General features: G+C 46.2%; 1 protein-coding gene across 1 annotated transcript in view; it reads left to right on the top strand.

Moving 5' to 3' along the window:
• ENTREP2 (endosomal transmembrane epsin interactor 2) overlaps positions 1-19,684 on the top strand; it is a 241,233-nt gene that overhangs the window by 205,172 nt on the left and 16,377 nt on the right. The window contains exons 5-7 of the mRNA XM_061394637.1: positions 11,882-11,989; positions 18,396-18,556; positions 19,222-19,357. Of these exons, the coding sequence (XP_061250621.1) occupies positions 11,882-11,989; positions 18,396-18,556; positions 19,222-19,357 (405 nt within the window). The remainder of the gene's footprint in view (positions 1-11,881; positions 11,990-18,395; positions 18,557-19,221; positions 19,358-19,684) is intronic.

Below are 19,684 nucleotides of genomic sequence, written 5' to 3'. Positions count from 1 at the left end.
GATCAAACCCAAGTCTCCTGCTCTGCAGACAGATTCTTTACCATCTGAGCCATCAGGGAAGCCCCTTAAACAATTAGAAATTTCCACTTTAAAGGTTTTGTTTTTTGAATTTTCCATTTTAACCATTTCACTTTCTGCCTCCGACCTCTGTGAAGCACTGCTGAATGGTTGAAAGAGGTCGACACAAATATTGATATGACGTGTGTCACTGCTGTTCCAGCGTTTGATTTTATTGAACTCTGGTTGACTTACAGTGTTGTGTTTAATTTCTGCTGTACAGCCAATTGACTTAGTTATAGGTACATTCTTTTTCATATTCTTTTCCATTATGGTTTATCATAGGATATTGAGTATAGCTCCCCGTGCTATACAATAGGACCTTGTTGTTTATCCATCCTATATATAATAGTTTGCATCTGCTAAACCCAAACTCCCAATCCTTCCCCTTCCCTTTGGCAACCACAAGTGTGTTTTCTATGTCTGTGAGTCACAGATATGTTCATTTGTGCCATATTTTAGATTCTACGTGTAAGTGGTATCATTTGGTATTTGTCTTTCTCTTTCTGACTTACTTAGGATGATCATCTCTAGTTGCATCCATGTTGCTGCAAATGGCATTATTTCGTTCTTTTTTATGGCTGAGCCAACATTTTTGCTATTATACCATCAGAGAACAGATGGGTACTTATTTTGCCTTTTTAAAGATATTTGGAGCAAGAAATGTTACAGTTTCCCATGGAAGTCTATTCTTATATACAGCATCTGATTTTTCTTTAATGGCATGGAAAATTGTTTATATCACTTCTTTCTTTTTCTCCCTACAAGTTTTTCCTGCTCCTGAAAATCAAAATTGGCCACTTACACACGCATCTGAACAACGAACCCAATTCTTTTCCTCTTTTCCCTGAAACTAAACTGCTAAACTTTTTCTGAAAAATAAGGCTACAGTGCAAGGAGCCCTTGATGGTGGTCCTATGGCACATGCATGCTAAGTTACTTCAGTCATGTCTGACTCCTTGCGACCTCACAGACTGTAGCTCACCAGGCTCCTCTGTCCATGGGATTCTCCAGGCAAGAATACTGGAGTGGATTGCCATCCTTCTTCCAGGGGATCTTCTCGATCCAGAAATCGAACCTGAGTCTCTTGGCGTCTCCTGCATTGGCAGGCAGGTTCTTTACCACTAACGCTACATTGTACAATAGGGGCTCTGTAGTATGTGTATGGGGGACACAGTATGTGGGGGTTTGGACGCTCTGGAGGACCACCTAACACCTGGCGGGGACAGACGGCAGTGTCACTCTCTGGAACAGGGGCCTGTGGTGGGTCCACTGTAGGAGACATTTCAGATGCCGGAAATGGTGACCAGTCTGTCAGGGGAACTCTCTGTGAATTCCCATGCTCTGGGAAACTGGCTGGCAAAAAGAGCAGTGGCCACAGAGAGAGAGGAGGTTCCTGAGGCCCGATGTGAAGGGACCTGGCCCCCAGCACCTGCCCTGTGTCACAAGGAGTGTGGTCCTCGATTCTTCTTCCAGTCTGATGAGGAATATCTCTGGAGCCCGGAAGATGATGGCAATGCTGCTTCTCTGTTCCCTCAGATTGTTCTTGAGGGTTTGAAGGCTCTGAAACCCCCCTGCTCCCTGGGTCTCTTTGAAGCTTTCCTACCACGTCTAAACCCCAGATCACAGGGAGAATTCCACAAACAGAGGAGCCTGATGGGCTACAGTCCATGGGGTCACAAAGAGTCGGACACAACTAACACTCTCACTTTCTTTCACTTCCTAATAATGTCTAGTGACAAAATAAATGATAAAAAGATGTTTTGGTAGGTTAATGGTGGTCTTTGCCAAGTCAAACCCAACACAAGATTGTGACATCTTTTCTGATCAATATTAACAGAAGTTTTAAAAGGTTACAAAAATTGGAATCATAACTGATAGAATATGAATCATCATGGGTTGATAGTATATCCATCCCAACTTTATTCTTTGCTATATCCCGAGTTATCATTACAGTTATATTATAATGATGTAATTCTAATTGAAAATAGAGGTAAAGATCTTTTTTTGTTTGTTTGTTCGCTTCAAGTATCTGGTTTAATTTATGGAACTGTAGTAAAACAAATTATCCAAAGAAACCTTATCAATGGATAAGGAAATAAAACTTTCCAGGAATCAATCAATTATTGAGTTTATAAGTTTACTTCTCTTGAAGATTCTTTTCTTTGTCTCTAAGGAAGTTAAAGGAGAAAAAAAAAAAAAGAAGAAATCCAGCAAGACAATTTCCTAAAAACCTAGGGGCCTGAAAAATAGACTCATTGTTTAATCTTGAGTATGTTTTTAACCATGCTGAAGAAATAAAAATGCCCCTGAGAATAAGTGAACATTGATATTTTGTGATGGAGTGTGAAGGCTGACAAGTCCAGAATGGTCAGGGTGGGCAGCCGGCTGGACATCAGGGAAGAGCTGATGCTGCAGTTCACCCACAGGCGGAACCCCTCCTCCCAGTGGGGAAGGGTGGAGGGTCAAGCCTTCGCCTGGATGAATGAGCCCCTCTCCATCACTCAGTGTTTCTCCAGTCCTCAGGCTAGGACAGCCCCCTGCAGTGGAAGCATGGAGTCCTAACCCTGGATCACCAGGGATGTCCTGACAGTGGACATTTTTAAGGTCTAAGGCAACATGCTCAGCAAACACAGCTTCAAGATGCACCCCTCTTCCTTCCAGACCGCTGCCCTGGACCCTCCTCAAGTGGATACCCTGAAGCCATCACCGGGGGATGCACTGTGATGTAGCTGATGAAAGTTGTCTTTCTGTTAGCTGGGGTGGTGGGGGGGCGGAGCCTGCAGGGCTTGAGTGCTGGGCCACATGGGTGGGCCCCTCACACGAGGACCCCCCAGCTTTTGGCACATTCAGATAAGGACCCACAGCAGGTAGTCCCCAGCCCTCTGCCCTTGACTGTGGGATCTTTCGAGGCTCCATGTCAGGGTCTGGGAAGAGGAGGATCATGAACAGGGCTTGCTGGGGTGGTCCCAGGATAAATAATAAAAGACCTGACCTTCACTCTACTCCCCAGACAAACTAGGGGCTTCAGAGGGGCCCCATTGCCTTGAGTGGGGGGCAGAGAGCAGGTTGTGGTTTTGCATACACAACCTGGAGGAGACGGTGCAGAGTCCACTCCTTGAGACCGAAGGTTGTGTCTAAAGTACTTAGTTATGTTCAGAGCTCTGAATTGGCACCGATATGCTGAGGGGAAGAGGGCATTAAGAGGAAAGTATGTAGGATGGGAAATGTTTCAATAATAATTGAATGATGAGGCCATTTGAAAGAACATGTAAAACCGGCAGAAGGGAATGTGAAGGTAGAGAATTACTTGTAACAAAGGAGCCGGAAGTAATCCTGGGGCCATGGGTAAATTCTCTCCCTTGATCGCGGTGGTGGCTATGCAGGTGTGCACATGTGTCAAAACTCATTGGATTCTGTGTTTAAAATATGCTCACTCTGTCATTCGTCTGTCATACGTCAGTACCTCAAGCTGTTAAATGTCCATGTGACGGATGAGTTGTGGGTGAAGAAAGACGTGAAAGCAAGGCCAGAAAGATGGAGACAGGCCCGTGCAGGCGTTCAGAGATGCATTTAGGGATCTGACTTCATTCAGAAATCAACACACACTGGTTATAGAAGCTCAAGGAAAGGAGAAGATGACCATGGCTGAGCTGAGCATAACTGTCTGGAGGGCCTTACTGTCCCCAGGCCCTTGCAGAGAGGCCCAAGATTAGAGGGGCCACAGGACAGAATCTTGACTGAGGGAGCAGAATTCCTGCCAGAGAGATGACTCAGTGGAGGAGTGATACCTGTACTTGACCCCAGTGTGGCTTTTCTGGGGGCCATCCTTTGTGACCTGCTTTGCACGACCTTTTTATTTACTTATTTATTTATTATTTTTATTTTTTTGTTGAAGTATAGTTTGTTTGTTTGTTTTTTTGAAGTATAGTTGATTTACTTGTGTAAGTGTGTGAGTCGCTCAGTCGTGTCCAACTCTTTGCATCCCCATAGACTGTCACCTGCGAGTCTCTGTCCATAGAATTTTCCAGGCAAGAATACTGGAGTGGATTGCCATTCCCTTCTCCAGGGGATCATCCCAACCCAGGGATCAAACCTGCGTCTCCTGCATTGGCAGGCAGATTCTGTACCACTGAGCCACCAGGGAAGCCTATTTTAACAGTGCTAGAATGATTAGTCATGCAGTCATCAGCCTGGGCTCACATGCTGTGTCTTTTCAGCAGGCACACAGGCCAGGATGTAAGGAGGGTCCATCTTCCCTTTTACAAAACATCCCATTTCTCTACTAAGAGGTAATATTCTCACGGCCGGTGGAAGAGGTACCTTTGCTTCAGTCACATCCTTGCCAAGAGTTCTTGCCATAGATTCTTCTTGACTTGTCTTGTATCGTCAATGTATTGGCCATTTGTGTTTCTCATCAGTGAATCATCTGTTTTGTCTGTCTTCCTGTGGGGTTCTCTGTTCTAAACAATGACCTTAGTCATAAAAATCTCATGCACTCTGGGACTTGTCATTCAGTTTTGTTTGGGATGTCATTTCGTTTCATTTTGGATGTCGTTTTTCAGAGACAAGTTTTCAGTTTCAGTGCAGTCAGATTCATTTCCTGTTGGAAGTGTCCTTTCTATATTGCATTTAAGAAATATTTTCCCATCCTGAGGTCAGATAAACTTCCTGGATTTTTTTCCCACAAGCTTTAAAACTTTGCTTTTCATGTTTAGTTTTTATCCACCTGGGTCTTAGTTATGCATGTGGCGTGAGATACGACCTAGTTTTGTTTTTCACTGATAGATCATCATCTGCTGTTACAGCTCAAGTTAGTGGTCATTTAGTCATGTGGTTATATATTGAGTATCTGTATCTAAAAACATTTATTTCTGGGGTCTCTTTTCTTCTGTGTTGGTGTATGGCTTGACTCATTGTCAATAGCACATTATATTAAATGCTTTTTCTTTATTAAGTGTGTGTTTGGTAGGATCAGCCCCCCTTTTTTCTTCTCAAAATGATCTTGGCTCTTCTCTGTCCTTTGTGGACTCTCCCCTGCCCTCCCCCTTCCCCATTTCTCTCTCTGTCTTAGACACACGAAGCCATTCATTTGTAACTGCATTGTATTTTTAGGTTAGTTGTCTGAGAATGGCCATTTTTGGTGTATCTTTCCATTTATGTATCCTTCTGTCGTGTTTTTCAATAAAATTGGTATGATTTTTGTTAGATACATTCCTAGATGTCATATAGTTTTGTCCCACTACAGGAAAAGAAGAGTTTTTTGAAGAACATTTTCTGATTTTAAAATGTTTGTATAGAGAAACACATTTACTTCTGTTCATTGGTCATGCATCCAGTTACTCATAACTCCATTTACTCTGACAGTTTGCCCATAGATTGCTTGGGGTTTTCTATTTAGTGGGTTACCTTATCTGGGAATAATGGCAGTATGCTTCTTCCTTTCCAGTCTTTTTGTTGCTTATTGATTTTTCTTCATTTTTCCTATCTTCCCAAACTGACAAGGACTCTTCAGCACAGTATTGAATAGGGCTTGAACCAGACATCTTGTTTTCTTCCTGATTTATTTTACTTTATTTTTATTGAGGTATAGTTTATTTACAATGTTGTGTAATGTAAATTACAATGTTGTGTACAATGTAGTTTCAAGTGTACAGCAAAGTGACTCAGATTCTTTCAACCACTATCGGTTATTACAAGATGTTGAGTGTAGTTTCCTGTGCTATACATTAGGTCCTTGTTGTTTATCTGTTTTATTCCTTCCTGATTTTAAAGGAAGTGTATTCAATAATTAGGAATAATGTTTATTGAAATTTTCTGGGACTAAATAGTATTTTCCAGGTTTAGGGAATCCCATTTTATTACTGTTTTGCTTAGAATTTACCATTAAAGAGTCTTAAACTTTAGCAAAAATGCTACATCTATTGAGATGTGTATATGCTAAAATGTATGTGTATTTATATATTTGTATATACATACATATACATACACATATGAGTATGTACAAATACATGCATGTATACTTAATAGATGCAGCATTTGCTAAAATTTGACTCTTTAATATATATTTAATTTAATATATAAATGTTTATGTATATGTACCCACAGGCTTCCATGTACAGTGGTAAAGAATTCATCTGCCAATGCAGAAGACTCTAGTTCAATCCCTGGGTCAGGAAGATCCCCTGGAGAAGGAAACAGCAATTCCAGTATTCTTGCCTGGAGAATTCAATGGACAGAGGAACCTAGTGGGCTACAGTCCATGGGGTCACAAAGAGTCAGACACGACTGAGCCAGCACAAGTTTTATGTTTTATGTGGTTCCAAGGATCTCTCATTTTCATTATGATTCACTTTTTAATCCCTGAGTTATTCCACTGTGTGTTGTGAATTTGCAGAGGTAGAAAGGGCTTAATCAGTTGTTTTCCTGTCATTCACAGCAAACATAACTGCACTGTGGTTGGATAACCCCATACACCTGTGTCTTAGTGTTAGTTTGTTGACCTTTGCTTTGCATCCAAGTTTGCAAGCAAGTTTTGTTAAAGCCCCACACATCTTGTGAGTCCAGGTTCTGGCACACATCTGTGAGACATGGTGTGGGGTTTGGCTCGTCCCTGTCGTCACTCATTGTCTGCTGGGCGTGTTGGGCCAGGGGTGTGGAAACCTCCTGCAATGGTGCATTTGCCCATTTATATGCCCACCTCCCTGGTTTCCCTTCTCTCTGTTCATCCTCATCTAGATCTTCTTTATAGACTCTTTCTGCTCCAGAATTAGGACCCAGCTGTGGGTTCTCAGGGCTTCTCCTGGTGGCTCAGATGGTTAAGAATCTGCCTGCAGTGCAGGAGACCTGGGTTCAATCCCTGAGTCGAGAAGATCCCTGGAGAAGGGAATGGCAACCCACTCCAGTATCTTGCCTGGAGAATCCCATGGACAGAAGAGCCTGATGGGCTATAGTCCACAGGGTCACAAAGAATCTGACATGGCTGAACATCTAACACTTTCACTTCATTTTCTGGGTTCTGATTCAGACTCTCATCTCTCCTGGCCGAGCACACCCTTGCTGGGCAAGTTCAGCTGCCTCCCTGGTGTTGTCCCCACCCCTGCACTGGCCACGCCCATGTCCCAGAGTCCAGCCCAGACCCACTGAGCTCCCTCCACGCAGAGAACCGCAGCCCTCTCAGACTCAGTGGACCCCACTGAGTTCTTCCTCACTGTTCCAAACAGTTCCACACCCCATGCGGCCTGCCCATCTCGGAACAGCTGCCCCTGCTTAGGCCATGGGGGTGACTTTTTTCTCCTTTACTCCCTCCTGTTAATCACCAAGTCCCCTATCCATCATATCCTTCTCTGCTTCTCACCCTCTTCCTGCCTCATTCATGGAAGCCACCTTGCTGTTGTTCAGTCGCTCAGTCGTGTCCAACTCTTCGCAGCCCCATGGACTGCAGCACACCAGGCTTCCCTGTCCTCCACTATCTCCCAGAGTTTGCTCAAACTCATGTCCATTGAGTTGGTGATGCCACTTGTGGCTCCTCAATCCAAATATTTATATATTCAAAACTCTCACAAACTTCTGTGTGCCTCCATTTATCTTTGAACAGATCCTAGAAGGCGTTTAAGGAACACTGTCTAGTCTGAGCACATGCAGAAATGTTTCAATATAAGTTAAATGCAGATTGGAAATTTTACTTCTTATTATAAATAGTACCTAAGTCCCTAGGTGGCTAAAGGCTAATAAGAGCATTTAAATTACTTCTGTGTGTATTGCCTGAGTGCCTCTTCCTTCTTTTTGACTTCATTCTTTATATTCCTGAGCTTTAATCAAACTACGGTCACTCAAACAAGTGGACAGAACCTTCCAGAGGCAGAGCAACAGCAGAGCAGTAAAAGGTGTGTGGACATCAGAATTTTTTTCTCTCCTCAGTTGAACAGTAGGAGCAATGATATAGAATTTGTTTAGGCCAGAGAAGGGCATTCTGGAGTGGGCAACCAGTCATTTCTGCAGCTGTTTTCCTTAAGCATTTGTGGATGAGGCCTCAAAGCCCTTTACTGAATTCATCCTCCAGTGTTTGTGAGCAGATGAAAGTCCCCAGGTGACTGGCCATCCGTCATAGGATCGTAGATGGTGCTTATTGAACCTCACTGTGTGCTGAGCCTTGCTCTGAGCCCTTCATGTTTGCGAACTAATTTCACCCTCACAGCCCTGAGATAGGTGGGTATTGCTATTCCATTTATTTATTTATTTATTTTGACTGTGCTGGGTCTTCGTTGCTGCTTGGGTTTTTCTCTAGCTGCAGTGAGTAGGGGCTACTTTCTAGTTGTGGAGCTCAGACTTCTCATTGCGGTAGCTTCTCTTGTTGTAGAACACAGGCTAAAGGGCGTAGGGGCTTCAGTAGTTGGCGGCTTCCAGGCCCTAGAGCACAGGCTTAGTAGTTGTGGCGGAGGGCTTAGTTGCCCCCACGGCATATGGAGTCTTCCTGAATTAGGGATCAAACCCATGTCTCCTGTATTGGCAGGTGGATTCTTTACCACTGAGCCACCAGGGAAGCCCTGTTATTCCATTTTACAGATGAGGACGCTCAGGCACAGTGAAATGAGACAGCTTCCCAAAGTCATGCAGGTCATTACAGTGGATCAGAGATTCTTGGCCAGCTCCCACTACCATCTGCAGTGGACACATAGGCATGCTACCCAGGACCATGGCTTAGCCACAGGACAATGGATGCAAACACTCAGAACAAGCTGAAGTCCAGCGAGAAAACGGTTATTGATACCTTCTGAATCACCAAAATTAAAGTATATTCACTCTAATTTATGTTCAGTTCCTTTCAAAAAAAATTCTTAGAAAATTGATAAACCAACAATTTGTTGTTTGGTCACTAAGTTGTGTCCAATTCCTTGCAACCTCATGAACTGCAGCAGTCCTGGCTTCCTTGTCCTCCACTATCTCCCCGAGTTTGCTCAAATTCATGCCCATTGAGTCAGTGATGCCATCCAACCATCTCACCCTCTGTTGTCCCCTTCTGCTCCTGCCCTCAATCTTTCCCAGCATCAGGGTCTTTTCCAGTGAGTTGGCTCTTCGCATCATGTGGCCAAAGTATTGGAGCTTCGACATCAGTCCTTCTAATGAACATAATCAATTGTGTGCTCTGTGTGCTCTGCTATGTCACCTCAGTCGTGTCTGACTCTTTGTGACCCCACGGACTGTAACCCACCAAGCTCCTCTGTCATGGAATTCTCCAGGCAAGAATACTCCAGAGGGTTGCAATTTCCTACTCCAGGGGATTTTCCAGACCCAGGGATTGAACCTATGTCTATTAAGTCTCCTGCATTGGCAGACGAGGTTTTTTTTTTTGTTTTGTTTTTTACTAGTAGCACCACCTGGAGAAGGAAATGGCAACCCACTCCAGTATCCTTGTGTGGAAAACCCCATGGACAGAGGAGCCTGGCGGGCTACAGTCCATGGGGTCACAAAGAATTCGATCAGTTCAGTTCAGTTCAGTCGCTCAGTCATGTCCAACTCTTCTCGACCCCATGAATCGCAGCATGCCAGGCCTCCCTGTCCATCACCAACTCCTGGAGTTCACTCAGACTCACGTCCATCGAGTCAGTGATGCCATCCAGCCATCTCATCCTCTGTTGTCCCCTTCTCCTCCTGCCCCCAATCCCTCCCAGCATCAGAGTCTTTTCCAATGAGTCAACTCTTTGCATGAGGTAGCCAAAGTACTGGAGTTTCAGCTTCAGTATCATTCCCTCCAAAGAAATCCCAGGGCTGATCTCCTTCAGAATGGACTGGTTGGATCTCCTTGCAGTCCAAGGGACTCTCAAGAGTCTTCTCCAACACCACAGTTCAAAAGCATCAATTCTTCTACACTCAGCCTTCTTCACAGTCCAACTCTCACATCCATACATGACCACTGGAAAAACCATAGCCTTGACTAGACAGACCTTTGTTGGCAAAGTAATGTCTCTGCTTTTGAATATGCTATCTAGGTTGGTCATAACTTTCCTTCCAAGGAGTAAGTGTCTTTTAATTTCATGGCTGCAGTCACCATCTGCAGTGATTTTGGAGCCCAGAAAAATAAAGTCTGACACTGTTTCCACTGTTTCCCATCTATTTCCCGTGAAGTGATGGGACCGGATGCTATGATCTTCGTTTTCTGAATTTTGAGCTTTAAGCCAACTTTTTCACTCTCCTTTCACTTTCATCAAGAGGCTTTTTAGTTCCTCTTTACTTTCTGCCGTAAGGGAGGTGTCATCTGCATATCTGAGGTTATTGATATTTCTCCCGGCAATCTTAATTCCAGCTTGTGTTTTTTCCAGTCCAGTGTTTCTCATGATGTACTCTGCATAGAAGTTAAATAAGTAGGGTGACCATATACAGCCTTGATGTACTCCTTTTCCTATTTGGAACCAGTCTGTTGTTCCATGTCCAGTTCTAACTGTTGCTTCCTGACCTGCATACAGATTTCTCAAGAGACAGGTCAGGTGGTCTGGTATTCCCATCTCTTTCAGAATTTTCCACAGTTTATTGTGATCCACGCAGTCAAAGGCTTTGGCATAGTCAATAAAGCAGAAATAGATGTTTTTCTGGAATTCTCTTGCTTTCTCCATGATCCAGCGGATATTGGCAATTTGATCTCTGGTTCCTCTGCCCTTTCTAAAACCAGCTTGAACATCAGGAAGTTCATGGTTCACGTATTGCTGAAGCCTGGCTTGGAGAATTTTGAGCATTACTTTACTAGCATATGAGATGAGTGCAATTGTGCAGTAGTTTGAGCATTCTTTGGCATTGCCTTTCTTTGGGATTGGAATGAAAACTGACCTTTTCCAGTCCTGTGGCCACTGCTGAGTTTTCCAAATTTGCTGGCATATTGAGTGCAGCACTTTCACAGCATCATCTTTCAGGATTTGAAGAATTGGATAGGACATAGCAACTAAACAACAGCAACAATGGCATGGATGGTTTTGCCGTGAACAAAAATAAGGGCTCCTGGTTCCTGTGATCCTCCTTACTCCCCCTCACCCTTCCCATCCCTTTCCTCTACTGGCTTTCCAGTAAAGTCCTACAGGGATGAACTATTGATGCCTGGAACAACTTGAATGAATCTTGAGGGAATCAAGCTGAGTGAAAAAACTCAGTTGTGAAAAGTCACATGTTTTATGCTTCCAGTTGTATCCTAGCCTTGAAATGACAAAAGTATAAAAACAGAGATCAGACTCGTGGTTGACAGGGGTCTGGAAAGGGAGGTTGAGTGGGAGAGAAAGGTGAGTGTGTCTGTAAAGGGCAACGTGGGTAGGGAGGGTGGATCCTGTGCTCATGGAGATGTTCTGAGCATTGACTGTGTCATCGTCCTTCCTGGCTGTGATATCACACTGTAGTTTTGTAAGATGCTGCCATGGAAAAAACCAAGGGAGGCGTACCCAGGGTCCCTCTATGGTTTCTTACAACTGCAAGTGAATCTACAATTTTCTCAAGAAAAGAAGTTTAAAAAACTTGGAATTTTTTTTTCTTATCAAAATTCTCAGTTAGACTTTATAATTGACAGAGATGGCCCACCTACTTAAATGTTGGCACTTTGAAGATTTTCTTAGATGGTAACTACCTAATAATTATCAAAATTGTAAAATACATCATTTAGTATCTAATTTGATCAACCATGTGGGAGAGTACACAAATGTGTCTGTAATAGACCAGTGTTGATGAAAAAAAAAAAGCCCCACGAAACAGGTGGCTGCCCTTGTCCTGGACCTCAACGGCAGTGCTGAGGGTCCTGCCGCCTGCGTTGCCAAGACAATGCTGACGCCCTCTGCGTCTTTTCCCGCAGGAACTCCTCTTCAGTGTGTGTGCCCTCAACGTCCTGTCCACCATTGTGTGTGCACTGGCCACAGCCATGTGCTGCATGCAGATGGTCTCTGCCGATGTCCTGCAGATGGTAAGTGGCCCCCCGCCTCTCCCCCTCTCCCCAGCACAGTCAAAATGGTGGGGTCTTGACCCCTCCCCCAACCAGTTTGAGAGCAATGCAGCATGGACACCGCTGGCTTCCCACCAGAACAATGAGCCCTGACAGCACATGGGGCCTGGAGATCCTTGAAGGTCCCTCCATGCTACCCTCTGGAAGACAGAAACCCACAGATTCGATGCCACCGATGTATTTATTTAGGTGCAGTTGGAGCTCCTTGCTGATGGGGTCCAGCTACCGTTACATGCCTCTAGGGAGCCCCAGGTCTGTGCCGCTGAGTAACTGTGGTGACCATTCTATAGCCCAAGACATCCTCCGGAGCCATGCAACTGTCTCCAGGCTTCAGAATTCTTCTTCTTTTTTTTTAATCTATTTATTTATTTGGCTCTTCCAGATCTTAATTGCAGGTTGTGGGATCTTTGATCTTCTTTGTGGGCTCTTTAGTTGCAACATGCAAATCCTTAGTTACAACATGTGGGATCTAATTTCCTGACCAGGGATTGAACCCAGGCCCCTGCATTAGGGGTACAGAGTCTCAGCCACTGCACTGCCAGGGAAGTCCCCCAGAATTCACTTGTAATAAAGCAGGATTGTTAGAATATGAGCTCTTCTCAAATTGAAAAACTGCTCCACTGTGCCTTGCACACTTGCTCATTAACCGTCAGCTCATAATCCAGCAGCAGGTCACTGGTCGGCTATCATTGGAGCCTCCAGCCAGGGTCTTAGAGATGAGAAAGTGCTGGTCCCCAGGGGAGGGATGAGGCCAAGAGTGGAGGTCACATGCTGATTAATACACAATCAGTAATAGTGACGGCTCTTCGTTATTTGTGTGAATAGAACATGACCCACTGCTCAGTACATTACCGCTAAAGTCAGCAAGTCAAGAGGAAGTGATGAGAAGATGCTGTTCTCCATGCTAAGGGTAGGAACCCTCCCTCCCTGCTCCCCTGGGCCCCTCCAGGCCCTGCCCTGCCTCCTCCCCAATGTTTCAAGCATCTTACGAAACAAAGGCAAGTTGTTCTTGTAGGAGCCTGTGTGTTTTGTTCTTCCCCACCCACCCTGTAGCAATTCATCAGTTCACAACACGACGCAGGGCCAGAGAGCATCATTATCAAGGTGTTAAAAATTCATTGGCTCTAATCACGTGCGGCCTATTCTTCCCTGTGTACCTCCACACAGCTGTCACAGCCTGCTGACCTTTTCGAGAGGCAGCAGTTTTCCAAAAGACACCTAATTAAGCATCTCTTCAGCAGCAATGAACTCCTGGCCTCACTCGCTGAGCCCTCATGTAGACATTTCTCTCCGGTATGTTATGTAAAGGAAGGTTAAGTGCCGTGGGGGTCCACTCACCTCGACAGATTTTCCTGTCAATCTGGAAATATCACTCCAATCAGATCAAACTAACGGAACCGCAGGGCTGGAAACACTGAAAGTTTGCATTTCCTAGCTTTCAGAATTAAAATAGAAATTACCAACCAAATAAGAAAATCTGTCATAGCTGTAATAGCATGCACACTGGATTATAACGTACAGTTCAGTTCAGTTCAGTCGCTCAGTCTTGTCTGACCCTTTGCGACCCCATGAACTGCAGCACACCAGGCCTCCCTGTCCATCACCAACTCCCAGAGTCCACCCAAACCCATGTCCATTGAGTCAGTGATGCCATCTAACCATCTCATCCTTTGTCATCCCCTTCTCTTCCTGCCCTCAATCTTTCCCAACATCAGGGTCTTTTCCGATGAGTCAGCTCTTCGCATCAGGTGGCCAAAGTATTAGAGTTTCAGCTTCAACATCAGTCCTTCCAATGAATACCCAGGACTGATCTCCTTTAGGATGGACTGGTTGGATCTCCTTACAGTCCAAGGGACTCTCAAGAGTCTTCTCCAACACCACAGTTCAAAAGCATCAATTCTTCCGCGCTCAGCTTTCTTTATAGTCCAACTCTCACATGACCACTGGAAAAACCATAGCCTTGACTAGACTAACCTTTGTTGGCAAAGTAATGTCTCTGCTTTTGAATATGCTATCTAGGTTGGTCATAACTTTCCTTTCAAGGAGTAAGCATCTTTTAATTTCATGGCTGCAGTCACCGTCTGCAGTGATTTTGGAGCCCAGAAAAATAGTCAGCCATGGTTGTATGTATCCCCAAACCAGTTTATACCAGGGGTATATGGATTGTAAGTGCATATTCTACTACTGTGTGAACCAACAAAATATGAGTGCAAAAAGAGAATTACTTCTATTACAATAAAATTGAGTGCTCTTGAAAGATTCTCAAAAGATTTTCCAGTAAGCTGTTTTCCTCTGCCCTTACTTTATTGCCAGCCACCCAGCCTCAGGGACATCGTCTGCTATTACACGCGTCTCCGTTTGTGCATCTCTGTTCGGCACCAGCTTGTTAACTTCATCTTTTGTTACTGTTACTTACGTAAAAGAGCGTCACTAAATATATTGCCATCAATTTAAATGTAGGTCAGACAACTCTAAGGGGTTGAGATAAAAACTAAAAAAAAGTCTAGGGGTTGTCTATACACACATTGCTACCCAAGTACCTTTAAGTTCTGGCTCTGCTATAAAAACACAGACCTAGAAAGTTAGAGAATGTTTTTGTCCGACCATGGTGTATTTATGCAGGAAAAGCCACAGGGCACTCCCTTCAACAGACTGTGACTCACAACAAAGGCCTTATCCCACGTGGAAGGAGCCCACCATTTTATTCTTATGTCTGTGGATCAACATTTTGGAATAATTAATAATTTAGGGAGAATTCATATAATGAAGACATGCCTACATGAGATGCAAATTGTTATGCCTATGGTCAGAATTTATCTAATTGAATTCCTGTAATACATTTGAAAATAGTGGACCATTATTTCCAAAAGACCATCTGATGATAAAATTCCATTTATTGATATAGTTTCATGGAGAAAGCATTTACGTCCACAGGCCTATAATTGCATGTTTTTAGTTTTATTTCCTACGTGTAATCTCAGTTTTCCATTTTTTCAGTAAGCTGTTTTCCTCCCCACTTATTTTATTGCCTGCCACCCAGCCTTAGGGACATCGTCTGCTATTACAGACATCTCCCTTCGGCACCAGCTTGTTAGCATCGTCCTTTGTTGCTGTCATTTATGTTCTCCACTTGTCCTGTGCCTTATTGAAGTGGATCTGCTTCAGATGCGGCAGGCAGAGTACCGTGCCTTCACAGACGTGATGCAGTGGGCTTGCCCACGGAGCTTGGAAGGGGTGCTGGCCTCTGTATCAGAGGGATAGAGTGCCCCTAAGAGCTCCCAGATCAGGCAAATTCACCTGCATCTTCTACCCATTCAGCCCTCCTCGGACCCACAGTGACTCTCCTTGAGGTTTGGGTTCACCACAAGGGTCTTCAGGTCCTAGGTGTTACTTAACTATCAGATGAGGATCGATGGGTGTCTTAACCTAAAAAGCCAGTTACAGCAGACTTACGTAAAATGATGCATTTATACCACGGAACGTTGTATTTTGACTTTAAAAATGCAAATGAGCATTTGTCACCCTGGTTGGTGTGGTGCCAGGCTCTTCATTTTGACTATAGGTCTCTTTGGTGTATCAGGTTATTCGTGGAAATCACACCCTCTGTGATTTCCAGATTTAGTTCCTTTCAGCTGGACTCAGCTGTGTGAAGCCATCTGCATGGATGTTTTATGATCCTGACGAACACTTGGCCAAGACCCACCTTGGCAGCAGTTTCTGCTTAGCTATGAAGTCTTTTCCAAAGCCTCCAACTCAGTTTTCACAGAACAAGCAAGTTTTCTTGTCTGCATTCATATTTCACTGTAAATTAACAGTAGTAACTAAAACTGATCTGAACCTGTTTGAGGAGGCCTCCTTGCTCACCTGAGGGAGGGGTAGAAGGACCAGAGATCAGCAGGATGCCTAGGGGGCTGTCACTCCTAGGTCCAGAGTGCAGGGAGAGAGAGCTCCAGCTTACTGACAAGAGTTCCATTCAGAAGCCTTTTCCATGGCAATAATCCTGCTCTTTCTACCAAGGATGTACGTGCATGCTAACTCGATTCATTTCTGTCCAACTCTGCGGCCCCACGGACTACAGCCTGCCAGGCTCCTCTTCCATGGGATTCTCCAGGCAAGAATAGTGGAGTGAGTTGCCATGCCCTCCTCCAGGGTATCTTCCCAACCCAAGTATCAAACCCACATCTCTTCTGTCTCCTGCATTGGGAGGTGGGTTCTTTACCCCTAGCACTACCTGGGAAGCATGTGCCTAACATGGGTCCTTCCCCCAGAGCATACCCATGAGAACAGGCTTCTCTCCAGCAGAGACTAAAATGCAAAGTCCTCTTTTGAGGATGATGAGAGCTGGACAGTGATGCCCACACCAGGTATGTGAATACCTCAGACAGGTACCGACCTCACACTGCTCACCAGGCACAGGTACCCCTTTGTCATCACACGGACCACCCAAGGCTTGTACAGGTGTCCCAGGGCAAGCAGAACCACATGGGAAGGAAGTGATTCTTTAGGGCCCGTTTCCTCCCCAGCACACCCAGCTGCAGGATTGGCTCCAAACCTGGCCATCACCCTGCAGACCTGGGGCCACAGAGGAAGTTGTGGACAGTGAGCATTTCTGCACATCCTGAGGATGACTGGGAGGTTGAGGGTGAAAGGAGACAGGATCCAGGGAGAGAGAACAGACCTTGTTTGGTATTTGGGGTTGGTTCAAAAGGCAATTGGAGGATTCAGGGATACCATGGGTTAGTGGGTAAGGAGGCTAGAAACCTGGTGGGATCCAGGGAGCAGAGGCATGTAAAAGAGTTTTAAAGGGGGATAACCTCATCTCGTTGGATTAAACGTAACTTTTTAAAGCAGAACAAGAGGAAGAAAACCAAGGCAGAGAGGTGAGTTAGACGCTCTCAAAAGGAGAAGATAACCTGGGGGCTACTTGGAGGTGGCAGCCAGGAGGTATTGTTCACCTGTGAAGTGGATGCTCATAGAGCATCTTCTGGGCCTAGGGTACCAGACAAGGCTCAGAGATAAGACACAGACTGGACCCAGGGCCACGGAGGGAAAAAGACTCGCCCTTGGGATTTCAGCACAGCTCCTACAGGGATCTCATTACTTCCCAGGGGTGAACGGCAGAGGACAGAGGGGAGGAGGGGCAGGGCAGGAGCAGTCTGAGGAACCCCTTCTCCCTGGCTGCATCTTTGTCTGACTCCCTCTCACGCCTCTGTGGGTAGAACCTAATGACACCAGCTTCTGGGGAGACCGTGGGGTGCGGCTCTCCACCCGCCTGTCTCAAAGCAAAGTCCAGGGCCAGTGACCCTGGGCTCCCAGATAGACGCTGCCTTGGCAGACAGATTTGAGGGGTGTTGGGGAGATGGCAGGGTGACTCATGGGATTCCCACCGTGGAGGCCAAGGAGCCAGGTGCCTGCTGCTAAGTCTGAGATGCTTCCTTGAAGACAGGCCAACACCCCCTGGAAAGGCCATCTGGACTTTAGGGCAGAAATGGAGACCTCTGTTTAACCTTTAAAAAGCCTCCCTCGCATGACCACATTGACTCCTTTAAACCTGCTAATAGGATCACCTGGACCTCCTCACCTCTCTCATTCCTGGTGGAATTGGACCTTCCACGGGAAAGCACTTTGCCTTTTGTGTTTCATGCTTGAGGGTGTTGTTGATTTCTCTAATTCCTGAGTCTTCACTCCATGAGACCCCCAGGACCCTTAGCCTCATCCTGGCTGCTCAGCCTCGTGCAGTGGCCGTGGGGCAAGTGGCTTTCCAAAGTCAAGGCCAGCAGGCACATCCGCACTGCCCTTGGCCATGGAATCACCTCTGTCTCAGATGATTAAGTGCACAAGCCTCGGCTCACACTGGCTGGCAGGGCATTGACTGGGCTCTGTGTGTGGAGAAGGCAAGAGCCACATGCAGCCTGAGTTAGTGGCAGAGATAGGAGTAAAGTCTTCCCAGACTGTGCTTTGCCTCAGAAGACACGTCTGTATAACAGCAGGGGAATGGAGCGCGATGAGGCTCCAGAGGGAAGGGGATCCTCACAGAGCCTTTGTTTCACATGTGTGTTTAGCCAGTTCCCTTGAGTAAATAATCAGCCTGCAGTGCGGGTTGATCCCTGGGTCGGGAATATTCCCTTGGATAAGGAGATGGCTGCACACTACAGTATTCTTGCCTGGAGAATTCCATGGACAGAGGAGCCTGGCGGGCTACAGTCCATGGGGTTACAAAGAGTTGAATACAACTGAACAACTAACACTGTTTGACAGGTTGAAGTCCCTGAGTTCCAACTGTGTCATTAAAGCTTCAGTACAGTTAGCTTCATGAGACACAAGCCATACCGGCCGACCGATCACTTGGAACCTCTCTGTCTTCCAGTTCCTTCCACAAAGGGCACCTTCTGCCAGCCCAGCCTGCCTGACCCCCCATGGTACCGTGCTCCACCAGACCTTGGATTTCGATGAGTTCGTGCCCCCGCTGCCCCCTCCGCCCTATTACCCTCCAGAGTACACCTGCACACCCACTGCTGAGGCCCACAGGTTGGTGTCTCTGGGAACACCTCCCTGAGGGATGCTGGGGCCCAAGAATGGGAAGCCGTATGGGGATGGGGAAGGCATGAGTTGCTCCTCGTCCATGCAGGTGAGCAGAGGGGAGGCAGATGAAGGCCTGAATGTTGGTCCCGACAGCAGAGCCCCAGGCAGGGTGGTGGTGGAGTAGGATGCTCAGAGACCTGTGTGCTTCCTCTGGCCTCACTGCAGGGTATCCGAGGGGAAACCCAGGCAGGACCAGTCCTATTCCACTCTCAGAAAACACAGTACAGCTCTCAGGTTGAACATGCATGCATGCTCAGTCGTGTCTGACTGTTTGTGACCCCATTGTAGCCCCCCCCCCGGCTCCTCTGTCCATGGGATTCTCCACGCAAGAATACTGGAGTGGGTTGCCTATTTCCTGTCATGTTACAGTCACATTTAATTAAAGATGAATCAGCTCTAAGATGTTTTTCATTGTTATGGAAAAGACCGTGAAGTTGGTGAAAGTACCAGTATCCTTTGAGAGCAGTAAAGAGTTAGAACCACCTAGTGAATGAGGCTTTTTTTTCACACACCCAAGAATTCTGTGTGGGGAATTGTTCCGATTGCTCTGAGGGCAATGGGAACAGCCGGCTCCTTCCCCAGAGGGTGACCTTCCTCCTTCTGCTGCTCAGGGGCCTCCACTTGGACTTCGCTTCCTCCCCGTTTGGCACTTTGTACGGCGTCGCCATCAACAGCCCCGGCCTGCTGTACCCTGCTGAGCTCCCACCACCCTACGAGGCCGTGGTAGGCCCGAGCCCTGCCAACCAGGTGAGTCCCAGGCCCTCCAACAGGCCAGTTCCCTGTTCCCGGCCTTTCTGCCTTCTTTGGAATCTCTCCCAGCCATTCAGCAAACCTGTGGGCACTGATGTCTCAGCCCTGTCTGAGCAGGAGGCAGGGGCAGGGAGCCTGAGTATGCAGGGGGCTCTGGCCTGTTTCAGCTACAGGCCACTGTCATGGTCAGCCAGACACGTGACAGCTGGTTTGAACCCCTGCTCCTGCCGGAAGCCTGGTGGCTCCAGCCAGAGAGAGGCCTGAGCCCAGAAGGCGCACACTCAGGATGTGTGAGCTCGGTTTCCTCATCTGTGAAGTGGGATC

This window comes from Bos javanicus, chromosome 21 (assembly GCF_032452875.1).
Source record: "Bos javanicus breed banteng chromosome 21, ARS-OSU_banteng_1.0, whole genome shotgun sequence".
NCBI classification, from domain to species: Eukaryota; Metazoa; Chordata; class Mammalia; order Artiodactyla; family Bovidae; genus Bos; species Bos javanicus.
This window is presented reverse-complemented; position numbering and strand designations above follow the sequence as displayed.